Source organism: Peromyscus maniculatus, chromosome 4 (genome assembly GCF_049852395.1).
Source record: "Peromyscus maniculatus bairdii isolate BWxNUB_F1_BW_parent chromosome 4, HU_Pman_BW_mat_3.1, whole genome shotgun sequence".
NCBI lineage: Eukaryota > Metazoa > Chordata > Mammalia > Rodentia > Cricetidae > Peromyscus > Peromyscus maniculatus.
Window position 1 is genome coordinate 5,385,247 of NC_134855.1, and position 24,675 is coordinate 5,409,921.

Here is a 24,675-nt window from a genome sequence, read left to right on the forward strand (position 1 = left end):
TACTCCCCTGCCCCCAATAATGCATTCACATATAATAATAATAATAGTTTTTTTTTTTTTTTTTTTTTTTTTTTTTCTGGAGACTGGGTTTCTTTGTGTGTAACCCTGGCTGTCCTGGAACTCACTCTGTAGAGCAGGCTGGCCTTGAACTCAGAGATCTGCCTGCCTCTGCCTCCTGAGTGCTGGGGTTAAAGGTGTGTGCCATCACCTGGATAGTTTAAAATGGTTTTAAGTACACAAAAAGTACAGTATCAGAAATAAATATACTGTACTTTCAATTTCCTAATGTTCCTGTCATGTGTTAACGAGAAATTACAGCAAAATTTTCTACTTCCTCTACCTCTGAAAATAGTAATCTGAAAATAGCAAAAGCTGACACAGACAAGATGTACATTTTATTGGGAAAGTTATTTTGTTTGCCTGATCAGATGAAGGTGAATATTATTATGAGCCAGATACTTAGACTAGAACGGACCTGCTTCATAGCCCAGTGTTGGTGTGTGCAGCCCACATGTGCTTATCAATGCTTTTGTTTGCAGGTTGGCCGCCTTTTGCAACAGTTAGCAATGACTGGCACTGAAGAAGGAGATCCCCGGACCAAAAATAGCCTTGGAAAATTTGACAAAGTAGGAATGAATGTTGTGTTATGTGAAATACTGTTTGTAAACTGTTAGGTGTCCAGGTGTGGACCTGTAATCTCAGCTGAGGCCCTAGGAGGATTGCCTTGAGTTCAAGGTTAGTTTAGACAATAGTGTGAGTCTTCATATTGCAAACAAACACCTTACTTGGTACTTTAATCCCTGCACTCAGGAAGCAAGGGCAGCTGATTACTGTGCTTCTCAGGCCAGCCTGGTCCACACAGGAGTTCCAGGCCATCCAGAGCAATTTAGAAAGAAAAGACAGTATAAAATATAATTTGTAAAAAATTCTGGCAAAGTACTAGTCAACTTAACTATTCTCTTTATTAAACTTGCCTTTAGGTGATATGAAAGTTAAATAATTCAATCATTTGCTTTTAAAATTAGTTAACAATATTGTATCAGCAGCAGTTAAATTTAGGAAGATTTCTCTAATGATTAAACTGTCTTATAAATATTGATTGGAATAAGAATCAAGACCCACTAGATTATTTTTAAAAAGTTTGTTTTTAAGTAATTTGTTACTAATTTAACAGTCAGCAGTAATTAAATAATTTTAAAGGTTCTTCATTTATGGCATTGTTCAGTTAATTGAGCAAAATAAGTATTTCATTAGATTTTGGGTAGGCTATCAATTCAACTTGGTTTAAAACTCAAATGTTGGAGCTGGGGAGATGGCTCAGAAATTAAGAGTGCTTGCTGTTCTTTGAGAGGACAGGAGTTTAGTTCTCTGCATCCACCTTGTGTGGCTCACAACCACCTGTAATTTCAGTCCCCAGGGGATCCTGCAGCCTCATCTTTTACCTTTGCAGTCACCAGCACACATATGCTCAGATATGTGTGAATACACATGCACATAAATAAAAATCAGAATCTTAAAAACAAATGAATACAAAATAGAAAAAGTCAAATACTCTGCTGAGTATAGCAGTACATACTATAATCCTAGTACCTGGGGGGTGGAGGCAGGAAAATCACTCTGGTTTGAGGCCAGCCTAGACACCATGGTAAGTACCAGGTCAGCCAAAGCCACAGAGTAGGATCTTTTTCCCCTCAAAAAACAATAAAAATAACAACAATAAAAAAATCCAAGAAACAGCTGGGTGGTATTGATGCATACCCTTAATCCTAGCACTCAGGAAGGAGAGAGAGGCAGGTTGATCTCTGAGGTTGAGGCCAGCCTAGTCTACAGAAGGAGTTCAGGACAGCCAGGGCTACATAGAAAAACCCTGTCTGGAAAAACAAAGCAAAACAAAACAACAACCCCACCCCCCAAAAAAATACCCAAGAAACAGGGCCAGCAAATGGCTTAGTGGGTAAAGGCACTTGACACCAAGCCTGATGGCCTCAGTTTTATCCTTGGGACCTACAGGAGGAGAGAACTGGCTCCTCAGGTTGTCTTCTGATCTCCACGTGTGCACCATGAACACTCATTCCACCACCACCCCAAATAAACACATGAAAACATTTAAAGGAAAACACAAATAAGATAAAAACATGTTCTGTGCCGTTCCCCATAGCCCTCACCTCTCCCCTTCACTTCCACTCCAGGAAGTTCTCAGGACCAGTCTTCTGTGTTTCCTTCCAGAGTCTGTGTGTACTGGCAGATTCTCAGGACCCCTCCACACCCTCCCTGCCTTTTCAGGACTGTTGGCTGTAGATTACATCTGCTTTGTTTTTCTTGAGCTTACTCTGTATCACCACATAAAGAGTTGCAGTTTTTAAAATGCTGGGTTTAAAATAATTTTCATGAAACTAACTTTTCTTCATGCTTGTCCACCTTGGTCAGACCAGTGTTCTCATCTTTTGACGGGAGACTTTGATCTCTTGCTGTCTCCACAGGGCTGCGTTGCTGCTTTCCTTGATGTTGTTATTGGGGGCCGGGCCGTGGAGACTCCGCCGATGTCCTCCGTCAATCTTCTGGAAGGCTTGAGCAGAACTGTGGTGTATATAAGTTACAGTCAGCTTATTACTCTGGTAACGGCATCAGCTTGAATTTAGTTTTTTGAAATTCTTTTAGCCATGCGTTGGCAGGTCACACAGATGAATACATCCTGAAAGAAGTATGTTTTATTTCTAAAAAATTAATTTTACTAGATCAGGTCCTTTCCTTCCAGGTGAACTTCATGAAGAGTGTGATGTCTGGAGATGAACTGAAAGAAGATAGAATGGCTCTTGACAATTTGTTGGCAAACCTGCCTCAGGCCAGGCCAGGGAAGAGCAGCAGTCTAGACATGACTCCCTACAGCACTCCCCAGATGTCTCCAGCAACCACTCCAGCCAATAAAAAGAACCGATTACCTATAGGTAATGAGAACTTTCCATGTTGGAGCTTTGCTTTAAATTCATTTTTTCTTCAAAGTTGGGGTGTAGCCAGTCAGTAGAGTATTTACCTAGTTTGCATGAAGCCCTGGGCTCAGCCTCCAGCACTGCGTAGACTGAGTGCCGGCACAGGGCCTTCATACATATGCATAGGCCTCACTCACTCAGTATGTGTTATCTGTGTACACACATGCAAAAGTTGAGCACGTAGCCTGGAGCAGGCACTAAGTCTTTTTTCATTTAATCCACACAAACATCCAGTCATGGTCACGGGGTTGTACCTGAAGCATTATATCAGACGCCCGCCGTGGGTACACAGAACAATAATATGGGCCCTGATATCCTCAGGTTAGTTCCTCCTAGGCAGTCAGGGAGAACAAGAGACAGTGCTCTTCCTACTAAGTGTCCATGGAGAGAAGCATGTGGGTCATGGGCCATGACTCAGGTGCAGAAGGAAGCGTGAAGCCTGCACTCTGTTGAGGAGTGGGTGGGGGTCGGAACCGAGAAGCAGAGAGGGACAGTAGGTTCAGGGGACAGTGTTCCAGCACCTGCTTACTGACAAGGACTCAGTAAGACCTAGTCAACTTGGGTCAGCTTTACAGTCCATACTTCTTCCTTTTTTTGGCGGTCTAGACAGGGACTGAGCCCAGGGCTTTGCACATGCCAGGCAAGTACCAGCCATGGAGCCATACCCCAGCTCACCTGTGCACATCTTAAAGAAGAGGGTTTCATTGTAACTTCTGTTAACTGATTTTTTTAAATGAACACAGTTTTTTAAAATCAATGTTTTCTCATTTAACATAATATGGATTTGGGCTGGAGAGATGGCTCAGAGGTTAAGAGTTCAATTCCCAGCACCCACATGGTGGCTCACAACCATCTACAATGAGATCTGGTGCCCTTTTCTGGCGTGTAGGCGTACATGCAGACAGAACACTGTAAACATAATAAGTAGGTCAATCTTAAAACGAAACAAAACAAAACAAAACCCCCCCAAAATATAATATGGCTTTATATCATCAGGAATCTTTTTTTTTTTTTTTTTTTTTTTTTGGTTTTTTGAGACAGGGTTTCTCTGCGTAGCTTTGCGCCTTTCCTGGAGCTCACTTGGTAGCCCAGGCTGGCCTCGAACTCACAGAGATCCGCCTGGCTCTGCCTCCCGAGTGCTGGGATTAAAGGCGTGCGCCACCACCGCCCGGCAGGAATCTTTTTTTTAAGCAATAAAATATTTTTAAAAATCATACTTGAAACCTGGCCTAATTGTGCATGGTGTTTTGTTTTGTTTTGTTTTCTCCAAGAGAGGGTTTCTCTGTGTAGCCTTTGGAGCCTATCCTGGAACTCACTTTATAAACCAGGCTGGCCTTGAACTCACAGAAATTCACCTGCCTCTGCCTCCCAAGTGCTGGGATTAAAAGCATGTGCCACCGCTGCTGCCCGGCTTTGTGCATGCTTTTAATCTCAGCATCTAGGAGGTGGGAAAAGGCTGATCTCTGTGTGTTCAAGACTAACCTAGTATATCTAGTGACTTCCAGGGCGGCCAGTGCAGCATAGTGAGACTGTCTCAAAAATAAATAAATATCATTTGAGTCATGATTGGTGGTTCATACCTGAAATACCAAGACCGCAGAGGGTCACTTCATGCCCAAGGTTGGTCTAGCTCACAAGAGAAGTTCCAGGCCAACCAAGGCTGGCTGCAAGGTGGGAACACGTCTTAAACAGACAGACGGACAGCTTATTTTGAATAAAACAACTTAAACTGAGAATGAGATCATTCCTATGTAGCTAAATGAATGTCCAGCTCACTGATGACAGCACGAAATTTTTAAAATAAGTTTCTAGTCAGATGGTGGTGGTGCATACCTGTAATCCCAGCACTTGGGAGGCAGAGGGAGCCAGAACTATATAGTGAGACCCTGTCTCAAATGAATTTTTCTTTTGATGAAAAAAAATGTTTTATGTTTAATGATTTTTAATATTGTGGACTGTTTATACTTTAATAACATGAAAAAACACTATTTTGGGTAGGGATAACCACCCCTGCCCCCATTGTTCACTGTTGTACAGAATTTTTTTTTTTTCATTTTCTGTCACTTGAAAATGCTATTAAAGATGGGTTTAGTGGGGAGTAGATTTCCAATGTTTGCCCAGTGTTCTGTTTGGTCCTGTGACCTTGGCATTGCATTTAATTTTATGTTTTAAATTTTAAACAGTGTTTCCAGTGTCCAGAGGTTGATTTTCTTTCTATTTAATGTTTCTGCAACCCAGGACAACAGTTAGCAGCCATCACTGCCTGGGATTCCTCAGCCACCAATCTTACTGCCCATATTCCTCTAGTGACCCCATTTGGTGGGTAACGGGCTGCTCTCCTTTTCTTCCATAATCGTGCTTTAGAATGTTCACAGACGTGCTCGGTGTGCATGCTGCTCTTGCTTTCTATTAAGTTGTACGTGAAAGCTGATCACTTGCATTTTTATAAATTATAATTTTCAAGTTGGCTAAGATCATAGAGCTGCTCATGAGGTTAATTGTAAGTTCATAGTTCAGTAGAAGATGGTGGGGCGTAGAAAGACGTGGCGGGCCTGTCTTAGTTCACAGTTCAGTAGACGATGTGGCGGGCCTGTCTTAGGTTTTTGGGTATTAACTGACTTCAGAATAAAAGTGATGAAGAACGCATACAGCTTTGTGAAGTGAGGATGTCTCCACCTCTGCCTCTGTCTGTCTTCACTGCATTGTACCATCAGAGCATTTCCACTTCATACAGTGTATTGAGTTTGATTGCTCTGTGAGGGAAAGGTTAAACTTCTCCTGGAAGACTAGGTCACTTTGTTACAAGAATTGGATGTTTCAGTGTTCAAAATTTCTTAGAGGATGTATAGGATGAAGCCTGGGATAGCTCAGTGGAGTGTGCTTGTCTAGCATGGGCAGGCCCTAGGTGCAGTCCCTAGTATCACAGATAGATAGATAGATAGATAGATAGATAGATAGATAGATAGATAGATAGATAGGTAGGTAGGTAGGTAGGTAGGTAGGTAGGTAGATTTTTAAATATATATAACAAAATAGTTGAAAAATAAGTATTACTTATAAGGCTGGAAAGATGGCTCAGAGGGTAAAGAACTTGATGGCCAACCTGACACTTTGTGATTGATTCCTGGAAGCCACATGGTGGAGAAGAGAACTGACGGCCACAAGCTGTCCACCTCTGCAGGAGCGCTATGGTATACCCCACACTAAAGAAATAGAAAAGGGAAAGGGAAAGGGAAAACATACATTACTGGTAGGAGAAAAACAAAAATGATGAATTTTAAAAAAGCATTTTGTGGAATCAAAGGCAGGTGGATCTTTGAGTTCGAGGCCAGCCTGGTCTACAGAGCGAGTTCCAGGACAGCCAGGGCTATATAGAGAAACCCTGTCTTGTGTGTGCATGTGTGAGTGTGTGTGTGTGAGTGTGTGTGAGTGTGTGTGTGTGTGTGTGTGTGTGTGTATACACAGGTGCTCCAACATGCATAGGTAGAGGTCAAAGGTCAACTTTTGGGAGCCAGTTTTCTTTTTTCTGCCAAGTAGATTCTGGGAATTGAACTCAGGGCACCAGGCTGGCAGCAAGTGCCTTTACTGCTGATATACTTTGTCAGTCAGAATCTTCTATAGATTATTCATTAAAGCAGGAAAGACCTCACTTTAACATAAAGCAGTACCCCCGTGTCTCTGGAAAGCATTGATATATTTCAGAAGAAAGAAATGAGCTTTCAAAAACTGACCTGGGTTTGCCAGTGATTGTGTAAGTCCTTTGCTGGGTGTGGTGGGGTGCCTGTCATCTCTTCTGGAACAGCGATGACAGTGGGTTCCAGGCTTCTGAGCTGCAAAGACAGCCGTATCTTACAGAAATAAGACCAAGCATGCTACTTCACCCTGTACTAGGTTTTCTTTCACCTGGCATTTTTAAACACTTATCAATTTATTTGTTATTATGGGAGACTGCTGGCAGTTAAAAATTTTTATAAGAAAAATAGTTCAAGTGTCTTAAAAACATGAGAACAAGGTAGTGCTTTTTTTTGTCCCTGAAATCCTGTACCACACCTGTGATCAGGTGCAGCCTTTCTGTCCAGTGAGGTGGAGCAATCATTCTGATGATCAGTTGTTTAAAACTTTTTTTTTTTTTTTTTTTTTTTTTTTGCATTATGTGTATGAGTGTTTTGCTTGCATGCATATCTGTGTACCAAGTGCATGCCTGGTGCTTGTGGAGGCCAGAAGAGGGTGAGATTTCCTGGGACTGGAGTTAAAGATAGTTGTAAACTAGTATGTTGGTGCTGGGAATTGAACCCAGGTTGTCTGCAAGAGCAGCCAGTCCTCTTAACTGCTGAGCCATCTCTTGAGCAGTTAACCCTCTAATGGTTAGTTTTGAAGGTGTATCTGTGTTAGTCATCAGGAGACAGACTAGGAGAACCTAGGTTTGTTTTGTCTTAATTTTTCCTGTCCATGTTTTCACCATCATCTTTTATGCATGCATGAGTGTTTAACACTAAGAAAAAATACATTTTTGTATTCATTTGCCATTTTATTCATTTTGACTTTTTCTCTTAAATTATTTTATTTATTAGCAACTCGGAGCAGAAGCCGAAGTAATATGCTAATGGACTTACATATGGACCATGAAGGATCATCTCAAGAAACCATCCAGGAGGTACAACCAGAAGAGGTGCTGGTCATTTCCTTAGGGACAGGTCCCCAACTTACTCCAGGGATGATGTCAGAAAATGAGGTATGAATGTATTACTACGTTTTGTTTTGTTTTCCAAGATAGGGTTTTTCAGAGATCCACCTTACTCTGCCTCTGCCTCCTGAGTGCTGGGATTAAAGATGTGCGCCACCACTGCCTGGCACTTTTTTTTTTTTTTTTTTGGTTTTTCGAGACAGGGTTTCTTAGTGTAGCTTTGCACCTTTCCTGGAACTCACTTGGTAGCCCAGGCTGGCCTCGAACTCACAAAGATCCTCCTGGCTCTGCCTCCCAAGTGCTGGGATTAAAGGCGTGCGCCACCGCCCGGCTTGGCACTTTATTTTATTTTGTGTTTTGATACTGAGTCTCATCACCCATAGCTGGCTTGAACTCTGGTCTTCTGCCTCTGCCTCCCAAGTGCTGGGGTTGTAGGTATATGCCACTGCACGCAACATAGAGGTTTATAATATATAAAAAATAATGTAAAATATATAAAATAGTAAAAAAAATGCTAGTGGTTTATAAGTAACAGAAATTTATTTCTGATTATTCTGGGGGTAGAGAAGTCCAAGACCCAGGCGTGTTTGGTATCTTCTTAGGGTCTGATTTCTAGTCACCTCTTCCTGTGCCTCATGTGGCTTTGCCCTCACAAACCAGTCACCCCATCTAAAGCCCCAGGTCCAAATACTGTCACTTTTTGGGCTAGGATTTCACCAATGAATCTTTGGAGACCTCAGACCTGCAGGGTATATCAATTCTGCTTTTCTTTCCTTCCCTCCCTCTTTCATTTCCTTTTAAAAAATCCCCTCCCTTCCTCCTTCCCTTTCTTTCCTCTCTGAGACTGAAACCCAACATACATAGCTCCAGTGTATGACCTTGAACTTGTGACCCTTCTGTCGACCTGAGTGCTAAGGATTTACATGCCTGATGCATTGGTGCTGGTGACTAAACTCAGGATTTCACACACTGGCAAACACTCTACCAGTGTCCATTCCTGACAGTGCATTATTTTCAAAAGTCTACTGCGATAAACCACAAGTCCTAAGCCCCTTTGAACAGTTATGGAGGAGGGCCACATGATCCTGAAGTTAGTGAATATGCCAGAAACCAAAGGAGTTGCTCTAGTAGCAGCAGAAGACAGGAAGGAAAGCCATGACATGTGGTAGGGAAGTTTGGTAAGACTTCTCTAGTGATTTGTGGGAAATGTTTTGTTTATTTTCATCTGGTGGTAGAGCAGCAGTATTTCTGTTTAGAGTTCAAAATTCCTAATATATACTTTCTATTGTATGGTTAGGGGAAAAATGGAAGAGATAAATGAAAACCTAGGAAAGGAAACAAATATTTTTTAAATGTTATTTTGTTTTAAGCATATGAGTGTTTTGCCTGCTTACATGTGTGCACCATGTGCATGCCCAGTGACCAGGAGGCCCATTGGATCCCTGAACCTGGAATTGTAGATGGTTGTGAGCCATCATGTAGATGTAGGGACTCAAACTCAGGTCCTCTGAAACAAGGGCTCTTAACTGCTGAGCCTTCTTTAGCCCAAAGTAATGAATGAATGAATGAATGAATGAGATTGGTAGCTATGATGGCATAGTGTTTAAGAGCACATCCTGTTCTTATAGAGAACCAGAGTTGTGTTCCAGGCACCCACATCAGGTAGCTCACAACTGCCTGTGACTGTAGCTCCAGGGGATCCAATGCCCTCTTCCTGACTTTCCAGGCACCTGCACTTACACGTTTCTTCCCCCTCTCCCCCGACATATACACATAATTTAATTTTTTAAAAAAACTTCAATGAAGCCAGGTGGTAGTGGTGCACACCTTTAATCCCAGCACTCGGGAGGCAGAACTAGGCGGATCTCTGTGAATTTTCCAGGCACCTGCACTCACATGTTTCCCCTCTTCCCAACATATACACATAATTTAATTTTTTGAAAAAAACTTCAATGAAAAAAAAAAAAAGGGACCCTGAAGCTGGGCATAGTGGCACACACCTACATTTCTAGTACTTGGAGGGGGAGACAGGAAGAGTGCACGCTTAGGGTCAGCCTGGTCTGCATAGCGTTCCAAGGTAGATGGGGCAAAGAGACCTTGTCTCAAAAATCAAATTAAAAAAAGAGAAAGAAAGTATGGGGAGGGGAAGAGTGAGTGTTGGAGACAAAATCAGTCTTAAGAATTTGTTGAAAGTGTATAGAGTTAGAGGCAGACACCAAGGACTCTGGACTCTGTGTGTGTGTGTACAGATGCTCCACACAGTTTGGATCTTGGGGTTGATCTCAGGTCATCTGGCTTAGAGGCAAGCGTCTTTCTTATCCTTTGATCTTATTGGCTTAGAAACAACAACTTATGTTCAATAAATGATGGCTTACTTTTCAAGAATGTTCATCGCTGGCTTGGAAAGTCCCAGCTCATAAGTCTAGATGTAGTAGCTTACACCTGTAACCAGCACTCAGGCGACAGAGGCCAGGGGCCAAGGATTCAGGGCCAGCCTGGGGCACACAGAACACGATGAAATCTGCCAGATCCTTGGCTGAACAGGAAGCCGATAGAACAGAACACTCAAGTTTGTGATGGCTGTGCCTCCCTGGGTGATGGCCAGTTGCTGGCCCTGGTAGAAGGTTGGAAAGACATAGCTTGAGTTGGCTTCACACATAAGACTTGTTCTGAGTTCTCGTAAAAGCTTGATAGACCTTGCAGATGGGCTTTTAGTTAAAAATAATTAAGAAGAAAATAATATGCACTCGTGGTTTACTTACTTTTATTGTCAGTAGTCTTTCATTTGTGATAAGCCAAAATTTTATTCTATTTTTCTTCTTTATTTTTTTTTCAGGTCCTAAACATGCAGCTCTCAGATGGAGGACAAGGAGATGTCCCTGTTGATGAAAACAAACTCCACGGTAAACCTGACAAAACCTTGCGCTTTTCCCTCTGCAGTGATAATCTGGAAGGCATATCTGAAGGTGAAGGGCTACTGCATTCAGGGAGTGTGTGATCCCAGTTGTTCTGTGTTCTTTAAAGGAGCCTTATAAATTACAGTTAAGCCACCATGCCTCTCACTAAGGAGGATGATGACATTTTCCTCTAATGAGCTTTAACATGGCTGCAAGATTGTTTCCTGAATAAAATTAAGATTACAAGAGGCTGTTGGTCATATAAAATCAGAACGTGTGTCTTCATTCAGTGTTAAATGAGTAACTGCAAGTCATGTTTCTCAGCCTTGATATCTGTCAAAGCTTATAGAGCTCCTTTAGAAGGATATAATGCATGTACAAATGGGGAGAATGGACTTACTAGCATTGCAGGAATTTGTGCAGACTTCTTATTGTTCTGTGTTCCTTTATACACACTCTAACACGTGCCTCTGTGAATCAGGACACCATGGAATAAAGAAGGCAGTCGAGGGTGGAGATTTAGCTCGGTTGGTAGAATGTTTGCCTGGCATTGCTAGATTTAATCTTCAGGAGTAGTAGGAAATAAAAATGTAAACACTACACCAGACTGTGAAGTAAGAGTTTGTCATTCCATAGACTAGGGCATTGTGTTTATGATAAAAGTCCAGTTTACAAACATTTAAAAGAAGATATAAATGAGTAACATATGTTCACTTTAGAAATGCGGAAACGAAATAAATTCACCTGTAATTTCACTATTCACAGTTAATATTGGATTATTTCTAGCAAAATTAAGTCTATGATGTTTTGTAACCTTTTTACTTTTGTGTACCAGTAACATTCCCTCTGTAATTTATGTTCTTAAGTAACATGCTTTTATTTTTATGAAATTCTTTCTTTCTTTCTTTCTGAGACAAGGTGTCCCTGTGGACTCCGGGCTGGCTAGAATCCACATGTAGAACAGTCTGGCCTTGCACTTACAGGGGTTCTCCTAGCTCTGTTTCCCAAGTTCTCCCACGGGATTAAAGACATGGCCACCACGCCTGGCAATAACATGCTTTTAAAGGGATTTTTAGCATCAAATATGTCTGTTAATTTATTTTAGCATTCTTCTATGTGTAGAATGGTAGAATGCTTCTACTTTTTATTTTACTTTATTTTATTTTTTTATTTATGACAAATATTTCTTAATTTCCCCTGGTCAAGAGTTCTTTGAGACAATTCCATCAGCTTTAGCCAATCAGAAAATAGAATTGTCTGATTTATCCATCTTGCGAATGACCCCGCAGGTGGCATAGGTTTTAAACTGGCCATTAAACCTTCCTGTGACCTTGTCAACCTTGGCTATATTCATCTGGATGGATGAATGGTTCTTGGCATTAATGATGTGGTTGTTTGTGGAGCATACAGGTCCACGAACTTGCTGGCGTTGTTCTGCATGTCCAGGCATCACTTGCTCCCTCTAGGTCCTTTGTGAAAGTGCAGAATGTACTTCTGCTTTCTAAATATTACAGTAGTTCTACAACAAGCAACCTTAGGTTATTTTTTCTCATTAGTTTTTATAAAGATAAATTTTAGCCCAAAGGCATCTATATTTTTAAGGAAGTGAATATAATATTAAAAGTATTTTAAATCAGGCATGATGGCACACATCTGTAATTGCAGGGTTCAGATGGCTGAGGCAGAAGACTTGAGTGTAAGACTAGTCTGGGCTATGTAGTGAGACCTTGTTTTAAAACACAACAGAACAAAAACTATTATCAATTTTTAGGCTCTTTTCGTGGCATGAAATGTTACATGGTGACTTATGACTGTTTTTAAAAAGGTTGCTGACAGGATGAACATTTCTCTAGGTCCTTCTAATCGCTCCAATTCAGTGTCTTCTCTTGACCTGGAAGGAGAGTCTGTATCTGAGCTTGGGGCAGGACCTTCTGGGAGTAATGGAGTCGAAGCACTACAGCTGCTAGAACACGAGCAAGGTAAAGTAGTGTGGATACAGCTGTGCAGGAGAAAAGGTGTATGCGATTTCAAGAGAAGCAGTCTGTTTACATGTAGGTTGGCTGTGCTTGGGAAGAGTAATTTAAGTTGACTAATGACCATTAAAGGTGCATTTATTCATAGCTTCAGTTTTTGAAAAGGTGTTTAGTTGGGAAGTGAATTATTCAGGCTTAGTTATACCCAGAAGTATGAATTACTTTATATTCTGTGATAATTGCTGTTCTTCATTCTATTATTTATGGTGTGCAATGGTAACTACTCAGGGCTCAAGGAATGTAGTCTAGGGAAAGAACAGTATGCAAGTGGTTAAGAGCCCCCAAGCCTGGTGATTGAGTTTGATCCAGGAAACCCACTTAGTAGAAGAAGAGAGCCAGCTCCTCTAAGTTGTCCTCTGAGCTCCACATGTGCACACGGCACCTGTGCATGCACACACAGCACCGTGTATGCACACACTTGTACAGATACACAGACTACAAATAGAGAGAAACAGAAGGAGCCAGGAAGATGGCTCAGTGGGTAAACTACCTGCCACACAAACTTGAGGGTCCAAGTTTGCATCCCCAGCATCTACTAAAGAAGCTGGGCATCAGGCACCCCTGTAACCTTAGCTTGGGTTGGGTGGGAGGGTGGAAGGGTGGAGAGATGAGGAGGCGGAGAGAGGCGGATCCCTGGAGCGGTCTGACCTCTTGCTTACACATCCATGAAAACGGTATAAAACCTCACAAACCCTATAGTTAGGGCACATATCCTTAACTCAGTGTGAGGTAGTGTTCCTTAGACTGCAGTGACCATGAAAGTCGTTCAGGGAACTTCCCAAGCCATCCTAGATAGAATGAGTATTGCCATTGGAGTGCATGGCTTATGTAGAAATAGTGCCATAGTGGATCCATTTTTCAGGGTATCAGGTAATATTTATTGCACATAACAGAGAAACAGGCTAAAATTAGCCTACTCCCGAGGTTGAATGAAAAATCCCACCTTTGCCAGGCAGTAGTGGCACACATCTTTAATTCCAGCACTCAAGAGGCAGAGCCAGGCGGACTTTTATTAGGTCACTTATAGGAGTAGAAATGACTCAAAGATAGCTGTTTAAAGCCCACCCCAGCATGAGTGACAGTTCACAAAAGCTGGGAACCTGGAGCACACTGCACAGTCTGCAGGCAGCTCAACAGGTTGGGGAGTGTCCTTTCTATGTGACTAGTCTATACCTCTTCCAGGCAGCTTAGCTGGCTTCTGCTTCTTCCAGACAGCTGGCCTAGTTTCAGATTCTTCCTTGCAGTTTGGCTTTTCTTGACTCTGTATGTCTGAGAAGGACTGTCAGTTTTTATTGTTTATGCTGGCAGGGAGGGCCTTAGTGAATCTGCTCAGTTTCAGGAACTTCCCAAATACTTTGACTTGTTTACCTCCTGCTTAAAGAGCTTCTCTTCCAGATGGACTATTTTGGTTTCAGAGAACACTGTTAAGAGGACTTGCTGTTCCTGCACAGCACCTTGTTCTATTCCCAGCACCCACATGACAGCCTGTGTGGGCTCTGCAGACACCAGGCATGCTTGTGGTGTGCATACATATACATGCAGGCAAAACATTCATATACGTGAAATAATAAAATAAATAAATCTAAAAAGAAAGTGAACTGAGTGAGGCATGGGTATGGTGGTGCGTGTCTTTAATCCTAGCACTCGGGCGAGTGGAGTTAGAACTAGCTTGGTCTACACAGAGAGACCTTACCTTAAAAAACCGAAAGAAAGTTAATTGAGAGCTAGATGTGATGATCTATGCCTGTAACCTGTCATTAAGAGACGGTGAGGTGGGAGGAACATAATTCATGCCATTTTGAGGCCTTGTTTGAAAACAAAACAAAAAACATCGAAAACCAGATAAAAAAATTTTAATGTAAGGGAATGGACAAGAGTGAGTTATGGTCAGATGGCCCATGGTAGAGTGCTGCTCTGCAAGATGAATGCCATAGTTTGAGTCTCTAGCATGCACGGAGAAGCCATGTGTGCCTGTGACCTCAGCATTGGCCACAGAGACAGACAGTCCTTGGAGCTTGCTTAGCTGGAACGGTGGGTTTTCGGTTCAGTGGCAGGTGAAGAGCAGTAGCTGGGACACTTTTGACTTGTGTGTGTGTGCATCACTTACACAGGCAAGCTGTGGGAAACTGGTCTAGGAAAGAAGGAAAACTCGAGAATGCACACTTGAGCTATTGCCGAGGGAGGCAGTTTGCATATGGGTTTATCACCTAATTATTAACACAACAATTGGATCAATAAGCCACCCTGAAATCTTTACCTCTGCTTTCCTTCTGGGTTAGTTCTTCTCATTTAGACTTCTCCTCTATCTCCTGTCGGCAGTGGTTAGGTGGGGATCTCTGCTAATCTTAGCCGGGGTGAAGTGATCAGTGGGGAGCAGGCTGGAATGTGTGCTTATTAGTGATAAAATGAATAACTTGAAGTTTAAAGACAGAATTCTGTCAGGTCAACCAAAAAAGTGTAGCTGTGTCACCATTTTCAAAGTGCTTCAATTTGTTTTTGACAGCCACAACCCAAGATAATCTTGATGATAAGCTGAGGAAGTTTGAGATCCGTGACATGATGGGACTAACAGATGATAGGGACATATCAGAGACAGTGAGTGAGACCTGGAGCACCGATGTCCTGGGAAGTGACTTTGACCCAAACGTTGATGAAGATCGTTTGCAAGAGATTGCAGGTAACTGGTGTTCAAGGCCTCTCGGAATGAAGAGCTGTGTAGGTGTCCTATCCATTTCTTCTTCATGGGAGGGTTAGGGGTTAGGGTTCTGAGCACTGCCTGGATGACTAGTTTCCATATGGAGCAAGGCATTCAGTACCTAATCTAAATAGACATGTGTTACCTACCATCTGTGTTCATCTCCACCACGCTGGTAAAATGGCGGAACTGGGAAAGGCCCTTGCTGCTAAGTCTCTTGAGCTGACTCAGACCTCTAGGATCTGTAGAGGGAAGGAGAAAACTGTCTCCCACAAGTTGTCCTCTGACCTGTGTGTGTGCCATGTCTTTTAACACAGTTTTAATACACAGATTTTTTGAAAACATAAAAGTTCAAGTTTATCCCAGTTCTTGGGAGGCAGAGGCAGGTGAATCTCTGTGAGTTTGAAAGAGTTCCGGGACAGCCAGAACTACACAGAGAAACCGTCTCGAAGAACAAGGAAAGCCGTACCGATGAGTGCTTTGAGTTAGGTTCATGTCAAGTCTTATCTTTGGGGCACAGTGTATATTCTCAGTTTGTGGTTAGCTTATTGTCTTTTTGAGACTAAATCCTTACCTTAAAATGAAGGTTTTTACAGACTGTAGCTGTAAAATATGGACTAATAGGGGCTGGAGGGATGGCCCAGAGGTTAAGAGCACTGGCTGCTCTTCCAGAGGACCTGGGTTCAATTCCTAGCACCCACATGGCAGCTACAACTATCTAGTTCCAGGGGACCTGGCACCCTCACACAAACATACATGTAGGCAAAACACCAATGCACATAAAATAAAAATCAATAAATTATTTTAAAAATATGGAATAATAGAATATTGAAATTCTCTAAAAGGAGGGCTGGAGGTGTAGTTAGAGGAACACTAGCCTACCAGGGGGATGGCTTAGGAACCATCCCCAAGCACCACAAAACCATAGAAAACAGCATTGAAATGAACTCATTTCGAGAAGGACTAATTCTGTTCCAAAGGGTAACCAACCAGTTTTTCCTTTTTTGAAATGTCAGTTTATTGTGTTATGACATTCAAGACCTACCCTTTTTAGAATACTGTTTTGTGACTTTTGAAAGATTCATACAGCCTTTTAATCACTATCTTCATTTTCTCTGTAAATCATGGAAAGTATCACCCAGACAGCAGAGGATTCTGGAAACTCACTGTACGTGGCCCTGTGCTCCAGCAATCAGACACACATGGCCAGTTTGGTCTTCCCATTTCCCCTGTTCCCTCCCCCATCGTGCTTAGACACGTTCCAGACATTCTTTTTCCTTTTATTTGTATTTCATGTGTCTGCATGTATACATAGGTACTACATGTGTACCTGATATCCGCAGAGGCCAAAAGTGGGTGTTGGATCCCCTGGAGTTGGGGTTACAGTTGTTTGTGAACCACTATGTGGGTGCTCTGGAACTGAATCTGGGTCCTCTACTAGTACAACAAATGCTCTTAACTACTGAGACATCTCTCTGTCCGGGCCTTGTTTGCAGTTTTTTTAATGTTCTATCTGTAAAAGGTAGCTTTTACTTGTAACTATTCTCAAAACTTTCATGATCCAAAGGAGAATGCTTTTTCTTTTTTATATATATAAATGATTTTATTTCTATCTTATGTGCATTGGTGTTTTGCCTACATGTCTGTCAGGGTGTCAGGTCCTCTGGAACTAACAGATGTGAGCTGCCATGTGGGTGCTGGGAATTGAACCTGGGTCCTCTGAATGAGTAACCAGTGCTCTTAACCTCTGAGCCATCCCTCCAGCCCCAGAATTATTCTTTTATTAGGTTCAATCAGATGTAGTATAGAATTCCCATCCTTAGGATGTCTGTGCACCACTTCTGTGCGGTAACTGTGGAGGTCAGAAGGGGTGTCAGGTCCTCTGGCACTGGAGTTACAGCTATTTGTGAGCTGCCTTGTGGGTGCTGGGAACTGAACCAAACTCTCCTGAAAAGGCAGCCAGTATTTTAACTGCTGAGCCATCTCTCCTCATCTTGAGTATATTAAGCACAGGCATACAATAATATTTCGTCCCTTCCGCTTGTGTTTTTTAGTAGTGTGTAGAGATCTCTCAATTGGTTTTGCATTACTTTGTTCCAGATGCCAATGTAGTATTGTTCTTGGCCACCAGCAGTATTTGCAGTTGGCGGAGTGCTGTGAAGGAGCTGTGTAGTCTCTTGCAAATGTATTTTATTGCTCTGAATTTATTGCTAATATGCCAGAAGAAAACATATTTGGCTAATATAATTTTCTGTGGTTAAATTCTCTGGAGTTTTGTAATCGCTGTGGGAATATAAATTTTATAAAGGTAAAAAAGATATCAAGGATGTAGATAAGATTTGCTGAAAAACCATAATGAAAACAAGTTGCCATGACTCTAACGATGTGCTTTCCCTGTGGAGGCTCAAAGGTAAGCAGGAGGAATTTAATGAAAAGGAGATTGTGAGACTGGAGGACGGCTCAGCAGCTAAGAGCACTACATTTATTGCTCTTGCTGAGGAGAGGACCTGGGGTCAGTTCCCAGCACCCACACGGTGACTCACAGCTGTCTGTAACTCTAGTTCCAGGTATTGGATGTCTCTTGTGGTCTGCTCCAGCTCCTACCTGTATGTGGTGCACATAACTCAGGCACACATATGCGTATAAAGTAAATATAAATTGTTTTTATAAGTGAATGAAAAGAAAGGAGATTGGGCCAGTGTATTCAGTTGGGAACTTTGTGGTTTTAGTATCATGTTTAAATGGAATAATTCCTTCCTTGGCCACTCTCTTACTGCTAAAGATTTTGTTTACCAGTGATTCTCCACTGCTCTCAGACGCTTTAATGTTCACCCCCCTGCTTGTCCAGGTGCAGCAGCAGAGAACGTGTTAGGCAGTTTGCTGTGCCTCCCAGGGTCAGGGTCAGTTCTCCTTGACCCTTGCACTGGCTCTACCATCTCAGAGACCACAAGTGAAGCTTGGAGCGTAGAGGTGTTGCCAAGTGACTCAGGTTAGTGTGCGGTCATTGTTTGCTTTTTCCTTTGCATGTTTCAGTGTGTACGGTATCTTAATTTCTGTATTAGATATATTTTGCCAAATGATATACTTTTATTTGTTTTGTTTTTTGAGGCATCTGTCCCAGGCTGACTTTGAATTCAAAATCCTCTGCGTCTGTCTATAAGTATTAGAATTTCAGGCGTTTACCACAGCACCTGATGATTCAAGTTTATGTATCAGAAAATCATATTGTTAAATTTCAAGTAGAACATTTTCTTTTCATCACAGGAAAGTTTATTGTTAGTTAGCACTGATGACCATAGTAAGTGCTACTGGGCGATGTGGCACACACCTTTAATCCCAGTGTTTGAGAGGCAGAGGCAGGCGGATCTCTGAGTTCGAGGCCAGCCTGGTCTACAGAGTGAGTGCCTGGACAGCCAAGGCTACACAGAGAGACCCTGTCTTTGCAAAACAAAGCAACAAAAACAACAACAACATAATAATAATAATAATAAATAATACATAACAAGTACAAGTGCTTTCTGAGTCTGTTAAATTCTATTTGAAGCAATTGTTTGAAACTCATCAGAGTGTTGTGTGTATGATGTATTCAATATCTTTCACCAGTTCATCCCAGGATGAGAGTAACAGCCCAGCTCAAACTACACATTTGAGTTCCTAGTCAGCATCCTTACATTTATCCCTGGGTGGCCAGTGAGACAGCTTAATGAATAAGGGTGCTTGCAGCCACACCTGATGACCTGAGTTTAATATCCAGAAGGAGAGAACTGGTTTCTAAAAGAGAACGCATGCATGCATGTGTGCGCATACAGTAAATAAGAGTAAATTTAATCTTGGGAATAACTTGTCCCCTTTTTTTTTTTTTTTTTTTTTTTTTTTTTTTTTGGTTTTTCGAGACAGGGTTTCTCTGCGTAGCTTTGCGCCTTTCCTGGAGCTCACTTGGTAGCCCAGGCTGGCCTCGAACTCACAGAGATCCGCCTGGCTCTGCCTCCCGAGTGCTGGGATTAAAGGCGTGCGCCACCACCGCCCGGCTAACTTGTCCCTTTTAAGGGATGTCTGAAAGTTTGTTCATTATTCTTTTTGAGATAAAAATTTTTTTTTTTTTTTTTTTTTTTTTTTTTTGGTTTTTTTCGAGACAGGGTTTCTCTGTGTAGCTTTGCGCCTTTCCTGGAGCTCACTTGGTAGCCCAGGCTGGCCTCGAACTCACAGAGATCCGCCTGCCTCTGCCTCCCGAGTGCTGGGATTAAAGGCGTGCGCCACCAACGCCCGGCTGAGATAAAAATAATTTTTAAAGTTACATGTTCACATAGGTGTTTGTATGTAGGTGTGTGCACATGTAATTGCAGGTACCCACAGGTTATTGGGTCTCCTGAAGCTGGAGTCTGGAGTTATAGGCAAATCTGAATGGTCTGATGTGGGTGCCATCCTCTGAAGAGCAGCAGATACCACTGAGCCATCTCTCCAGCCCTAATTTATTCGTTTATTCTATATGCCTGAGTGCTCGTGTGCGTCAGTCCCCTGGACTGGAGTTACAGCCATTTGTGAGCTGCCATGTGGGAGCTGGGAACTGAGCCCAGGTCCTCGCAAGAGCAGCAAGGATTCCTAACTACTGAGCCGTCTCCCCAGTCTCTTAAAGGAGACTTAATTTGGTGGCACCTGCCTGTAATTGTTCTGTGTAGTGAGACTCCTCAAAAAGCCAGGTGATGATTAAGTGAAGAAATTATTTTTCCTTTTCTTTCTTTTTGGGGATGGTTTGAGACAGGATCTTTCCATATAGCTCATGCTTTTCCCAGAACTCGCTCTATAGATCAGGCTGCCCTCAAACTCCCAGAGATCCACCTGCCTCTGCCTCCTGAGTGCTAAGATCAGTGGTGTCTGCCATCATGCCCATCTTAAAGTGCTCTTTTTTTTTTTTTTAAAGATTTACTTATTTACTATGTATACAGTGTTCTGCCTGTATGTACGCCTGCACACCAGGAGAGGGCACCAGATCTCATTATAGATGGTTGTGAGCCATCATGTGGTTTCTGGGAAGAGCCAGTGCTCTTCAGTTCTAAGCCATTCCTCCAGCCCAAATGTCACAATAAACTCTTTTTTTTTTTTTTTTTTTTTGGATATAATTACTTTTGTATTTTATGTACATGAATGCTGTGTCTTCATGTACACCAGAAGAGGGCATCAGATCCCATTATAGATGATTGTGAGTCATCATGTGCTGGGAATTGAACTCAGGATCTCTGGAAGAGCAGCTAGTGCTCTTAACTGCTGAGCCATCTCTAGCCCTTAAAGTGCTTTTGAAAACATTAAAATGTAGACAGATTGATGCAATGCTAAGCTATTCTGTGCTTTCTTATACAGTTTGCATGTTAACCAAGAATGTGTTTTTTCTTTCTTTTTTTAGAGACATCTAGAATAGTTGTCATCTGTCAAAAGCAAAGTGACTTATATCAAGGGAAAATCATAACCTTGCTTTCTTTAAATCCTGATCTAACTAGCTTTGCTTAGTAGCTGAGACTTAGAAATCTCTTTATACCCTAAGAGCTTGTATGTTTGAGTCACAAATGCTGAAATTTTCATGCTCACTGAATCACTAGGTGACTCTTCCTGTCTTCTGTTTAGAGGCTCCAGACTTAAAACAGGAGGAGCGCCTCCAGGAGCTGGAGAGCTGTTCTGGACTGGGCAGCACGTCTGATGATACGGATGTCAGGGAGGTCAGTTCCCGCCCCAGCACACCAGGCCTCAGTGTTGTGTCCGGTATGTCTGTCTTGTTTTAAGGACTAGGAATTTGAAGGCACCCCTATTCCATATTTATAAAGTGTTACCAATGAGATGATGGGCTTTGTTGTTGTTTTATGGGATGGTACTAGCTGTTGAACCCAGAACTGGGGCATGTTAATCAAATTCTCTATCACTGAGCTGCATCTCCATCCCCAAGAGAGATGTTTTATTTAAAAGCTCAGTAGTCTCCAGGGAACAAAATTAATTCTATACCTCCATAATCTTTGAGAATTTGTTGTGTGGCTTTTACAGCCTATAGAAACAGTGGATGAACTGTTCCTCTACAATTCTTGATGATGTTGGTAGTTTCTGCTACAATATTTAGGTATAATTCTGAATATGTTGTATAAAGTAAGATAAGTATATTTGAACAGCAGTATGATAAATTCACAGTACTCAGCAATTCATGTGTATAGAACTGGAATATATAAAGTTTGAGAAAGAATTTCTCCAAACTTCATATAATTTTGTGTGACTACTCTGTTCTTGCAGTTTATTTATTTACTTATTTATTTTTGCTGTATTTTTCAAAGGTATAAGTGCTACATCAGAGGATATTCCCAATAAGATTGAAGACCTGAGATCTGAGTGCAGCTCTGATTTTGGGGGTAAAGATTCTGTAACTAGTCCAGACATGGATGACATAGCCCACGGTAAGTAGTGGGAGAGGGAATGGCTTTTTAAAATGATATCATAGCCTTGCCTGGTGACACTTGCCTTCTAATCCCAGCACTCGGGAGGTGGAGGAAGGTGGATCTCTGTGAGTTTGAGACTTGCCTGGTCTACATAATGAGTTCCAGGTCAGCCAGGGCTACACATAGTGGGAACTGTCTCACAAAACCCGAAGTGAGGAGATGGCTCAGCGGTTAAGAGCACTGATTGCCCTTCTGAGGAGCTAGACCCTCAGCTCCCACATAGCAGCTAACAAGTATCTCTAGCTCCAGTTCCAAAAGGATCCAGTGTCCTCTTCTGGCTTGTGTTGGCACTGCATGCATACACAGACATACACACAGGCAAAACACTCATACACACAAAATAAAAGTAAATAATGTAAAAAAAAAAAACACAACAAAGCACTAACAACAAAGATCATATCCTGCTGGTATTTCATCAGTTAGTACAGCGCTCAAGCATAGCTTGTCACTGTGTGCTTGAGGCATTAAATGCTCATATTCTAAATTTGAAATAAGGAAATCTATGAATGGAGAAAGTTTTAGTCTCTGTATATTTATCTATTTTAATATTTCCAGTTGTGTTAAGACATGCTTAAGGGTGTCTTTTTGGGAGTGGGGACTCTAAAATAGAACATTTAGAAGTTACAGTTTTAAAATCAAGGCATTTGCTGACAGCAGTGTTACACTTTCCAAATTCACAGTTCTCTAATTACCTCTTCTTTAGATAGTATTGCTTGTTTTTGTAGGCGGGGAGGTGAGTCTCTGAGAGCTTGAGCCATTATGAAAAATACGGTTGCAGTCTTGCGGTTGTATTCTTCGAACTAACATAACAGCATCTGTATTTGTCTATCATGTTAATAAGCATATGGATGCTGTACCCTCTACATGTAGTGAAAATATTTACATGCAGATTAAAATGTGGGGTAATTTTTTTGCTTTTTGTTTTTCTTTGTTTTTTTCTAAACAGTTTCTCTGTAGCCCTGGCTGTCCTGGAACTCATTCTGTAGATCAGGCGAGTCTTGAACTCACAGAGTTCAAGCCTCCTGCCTCTGCCTCCCAGGTGCTGGGACTGAAGGCATGGGCCACCATGGGTGGGGTAATCAGAATTTGATACTCATTTGTTTCTTTTATTTCTGGTATACTTCTCAAGTTCTAACTAATCAAGAGGAAAAACTGGAAGAGTACCAGTGCCTTCTTCAATGTGGGATGCGCTGTCTGCATTTAGCTTGATCTCATGGTTTGCCTTCTGTTGTAGGCCCCCACCAGCTGACCTCTCCTCCCTCTCAGTCAGAGTCTCTGCTTGCCATGTTTGATCCACTGGCTTCCCATGATGGTAAGCTTGTGGACTCCTGTCATCAGCAGGCAGGATGTGCAAACCTGTGGCTAGCGCCTTTGTCGAATAGTTGTGTCTGGTCTACAAAGCCTCTTTGCTGTGTTACAGGGGCCTCCGCTGTGGTAAGGCCGAAGGTTCACTATGCCCGGCCCTCGCATCCGCCCCCGGATCCTCCAATCTTGGAAGGAGCAGTGGGAGGAAATGAGGCCAGGCTGCCCAACTTTGGTTCTCACGTCTTAACTGCAGCTGAAATGGAGGCGTTCAGGCAGAGGCACTCGTACCCCGAGAGACTGGTTCGCAGCCGCAGCTCTGACATAGTGTCTTCTGTCCGGCGGCCCATGAGCGACCCCAGCTGGAACCGCCGTCCAGGAAATGACGAACTCCCTCCAGCTGCTGCCACCGGTGCTACTTCTTTGGTGGCTGCGCCTCACTCGTCATCTTCTTCCCCGAGCAAGGACTCTTCAAGAGGAGAGGTATGGGACACTAGCCATGTAGAGTTTTCATATTATGGCCAGGTCAGTGTTCTGTTTGATGTGGTTCCCATGATGTCTGAAATGAAACGTGGACTGTGAACTCAAGATTGAGGATGACTGTGGTCATGATTAAAAGTGATCTGTCATGCTGGACTGTGGTGGTGCACACCTTTAATCCTAGCACCTAGGAGGCAGAGGCAGGCGGATCTCTGTGAGTTCAAGGCCAGCCTGGTCTAAAGAGCGAGTTCCAGGACAGCCAGGGCTACACAGAGAAACCCTGTCTCAAAAAAAGGAAAAAAAAAAAGCTGTCAGTCTAGTTATCCATCGGTAGATACAGTACAGCTTGGTTCTGGAATAGTCTTGCCTTTTGCAACAGCTTTTCTCTAAGCAGTTCTGTGTCTAAGGACACGTAGGACTGATCACAGTACTCTTTTGAGATGGTTAAATCAGGTGTATCATTTTTTATTTGAAAGTCATATAGTTGGGAAGACAAAACACTTCTTCCTCATTTAAGAGTAATTTTTCCACCTGGTTCTTTTCTTCCTCTTTGTTGTGTTAGTAGTGAGTTTTCAACAAGTAACACATTGTCCTGCATGTAATTCCCATCAACACTCTGAAATGCTCACCCCAACTACCCCTCCCCAGTTGCCAGCATTACATTCTTTTCATTTGTTTTGTTGGTTTGTTGTTGTTCTTGTTTTTTGAGACAGGATCTCACTATGTAACCCAAGGTTACCTGGAACTTATTGTATAGACCAGGTGGTCTTGAACTTGTGATAATTCTTATGCCTCAGCCTTCTGAGTGCAAGTGAGCCCCTGAGCCTGACTCACCGTAGTTTCTAGCAGCAGGACTCAGCAGTGTATGTGTTGCTTGTCACCATGCCTTTTTACACTTGCACTCTGCTGACGGTTCAGTTTTGTCTTGGCCAGTTTTCTTCCCTTTAATTATTTTGAGATTTTTATTTTATGTGTATAAGTGTTTGTCCAAATGTTTGTCTGTGTACCATGTACATCCAGCACCTGCAGAGGCCAGAAAAGGGCATCAGGTCCCTTAGGCCTAGAGTTACAAATGGTTGTGAGCCAGCATATGAGTTTTGCGAATGGAACCTGGTCCTCTAGAAGAG

At 42.3% G+C, this 24,675-nt stretch overlaps 1 protein-coding gene and 1 pseudogene across 9 annotated transcripts in view; one reads left to right on the forward strand and one right to left on the reverse strand.

Annotated features, from left to right (window-relative positions):
• Gapvd1 (GTPase activating protein and VPS9 domains 1) overlaps window positions 1-24,675 on the forward strand; it is a 73,043-nt gene that overhangs the window by 24,433 nt on the left and 23,935 nt on the right. For 3 of the 9 annotated variants that reach the window (XM_076568823.1, XM_076568822.1, XM_076568828.1), the window contains exons 4-16: window positions 540-626; window positions 2,481-2,615; window positions 2,756-2,945; window positions 5,226-5,306; window positions 7,559-7,719; window positions 10,508-10,574; window positions 12,422-12,547; window positions 15,105-15,278; window positions 18,145-18,285; window positions 20,913-21,047; window positions 21,605-21,724; window positions 23,001-23,078; window positions 23,187-23,551. In XM_076568823.1, the coding sequence (XP_076424938.1) occupies window positions 540-626; window positions 2,481-2,615; window positions 2,756-2,945; window positions 5,226-5,306; window positions 7,559-7,719; window positions 10,508-10,574; window positions 12,422-12,547; window positions 15,105-15,278; window positions 18,145-18,285; window positions 20,913-21,047; window positions 21,605-21,724; window positions 23,001-23,078; window positions 23,187-23,551 (1,860 nt within the window). Of the gene's footprint in view, window positions 1-539; window positions 627-2,480; window positions 2,616-2,755; window positions 2,946-5,225; window positions 5,307-7,558; window positions 7,720-10,507; window positions 10,638-12,421; window positions 12,548-15,104; window positions 15,279-18,144; window positions 18,286-20,912; window positions 21,048-21,604; window positions 21,725-23,000; window positions 23,079-23,186; window positions 23,552-24,675 lie in introns of all 9 variants that reach the window. The other 6 variants (XM_076568821.1, XM_076568826.1, XM_076568825.1 and 3 more) reach the window with 3 other exon arrangements.
• On the reverse strand, window positions 11,770-12,008 carry LOC102921982 (small ribosomal subunit protein eS21 pseudogene; annotated as a pseudogene).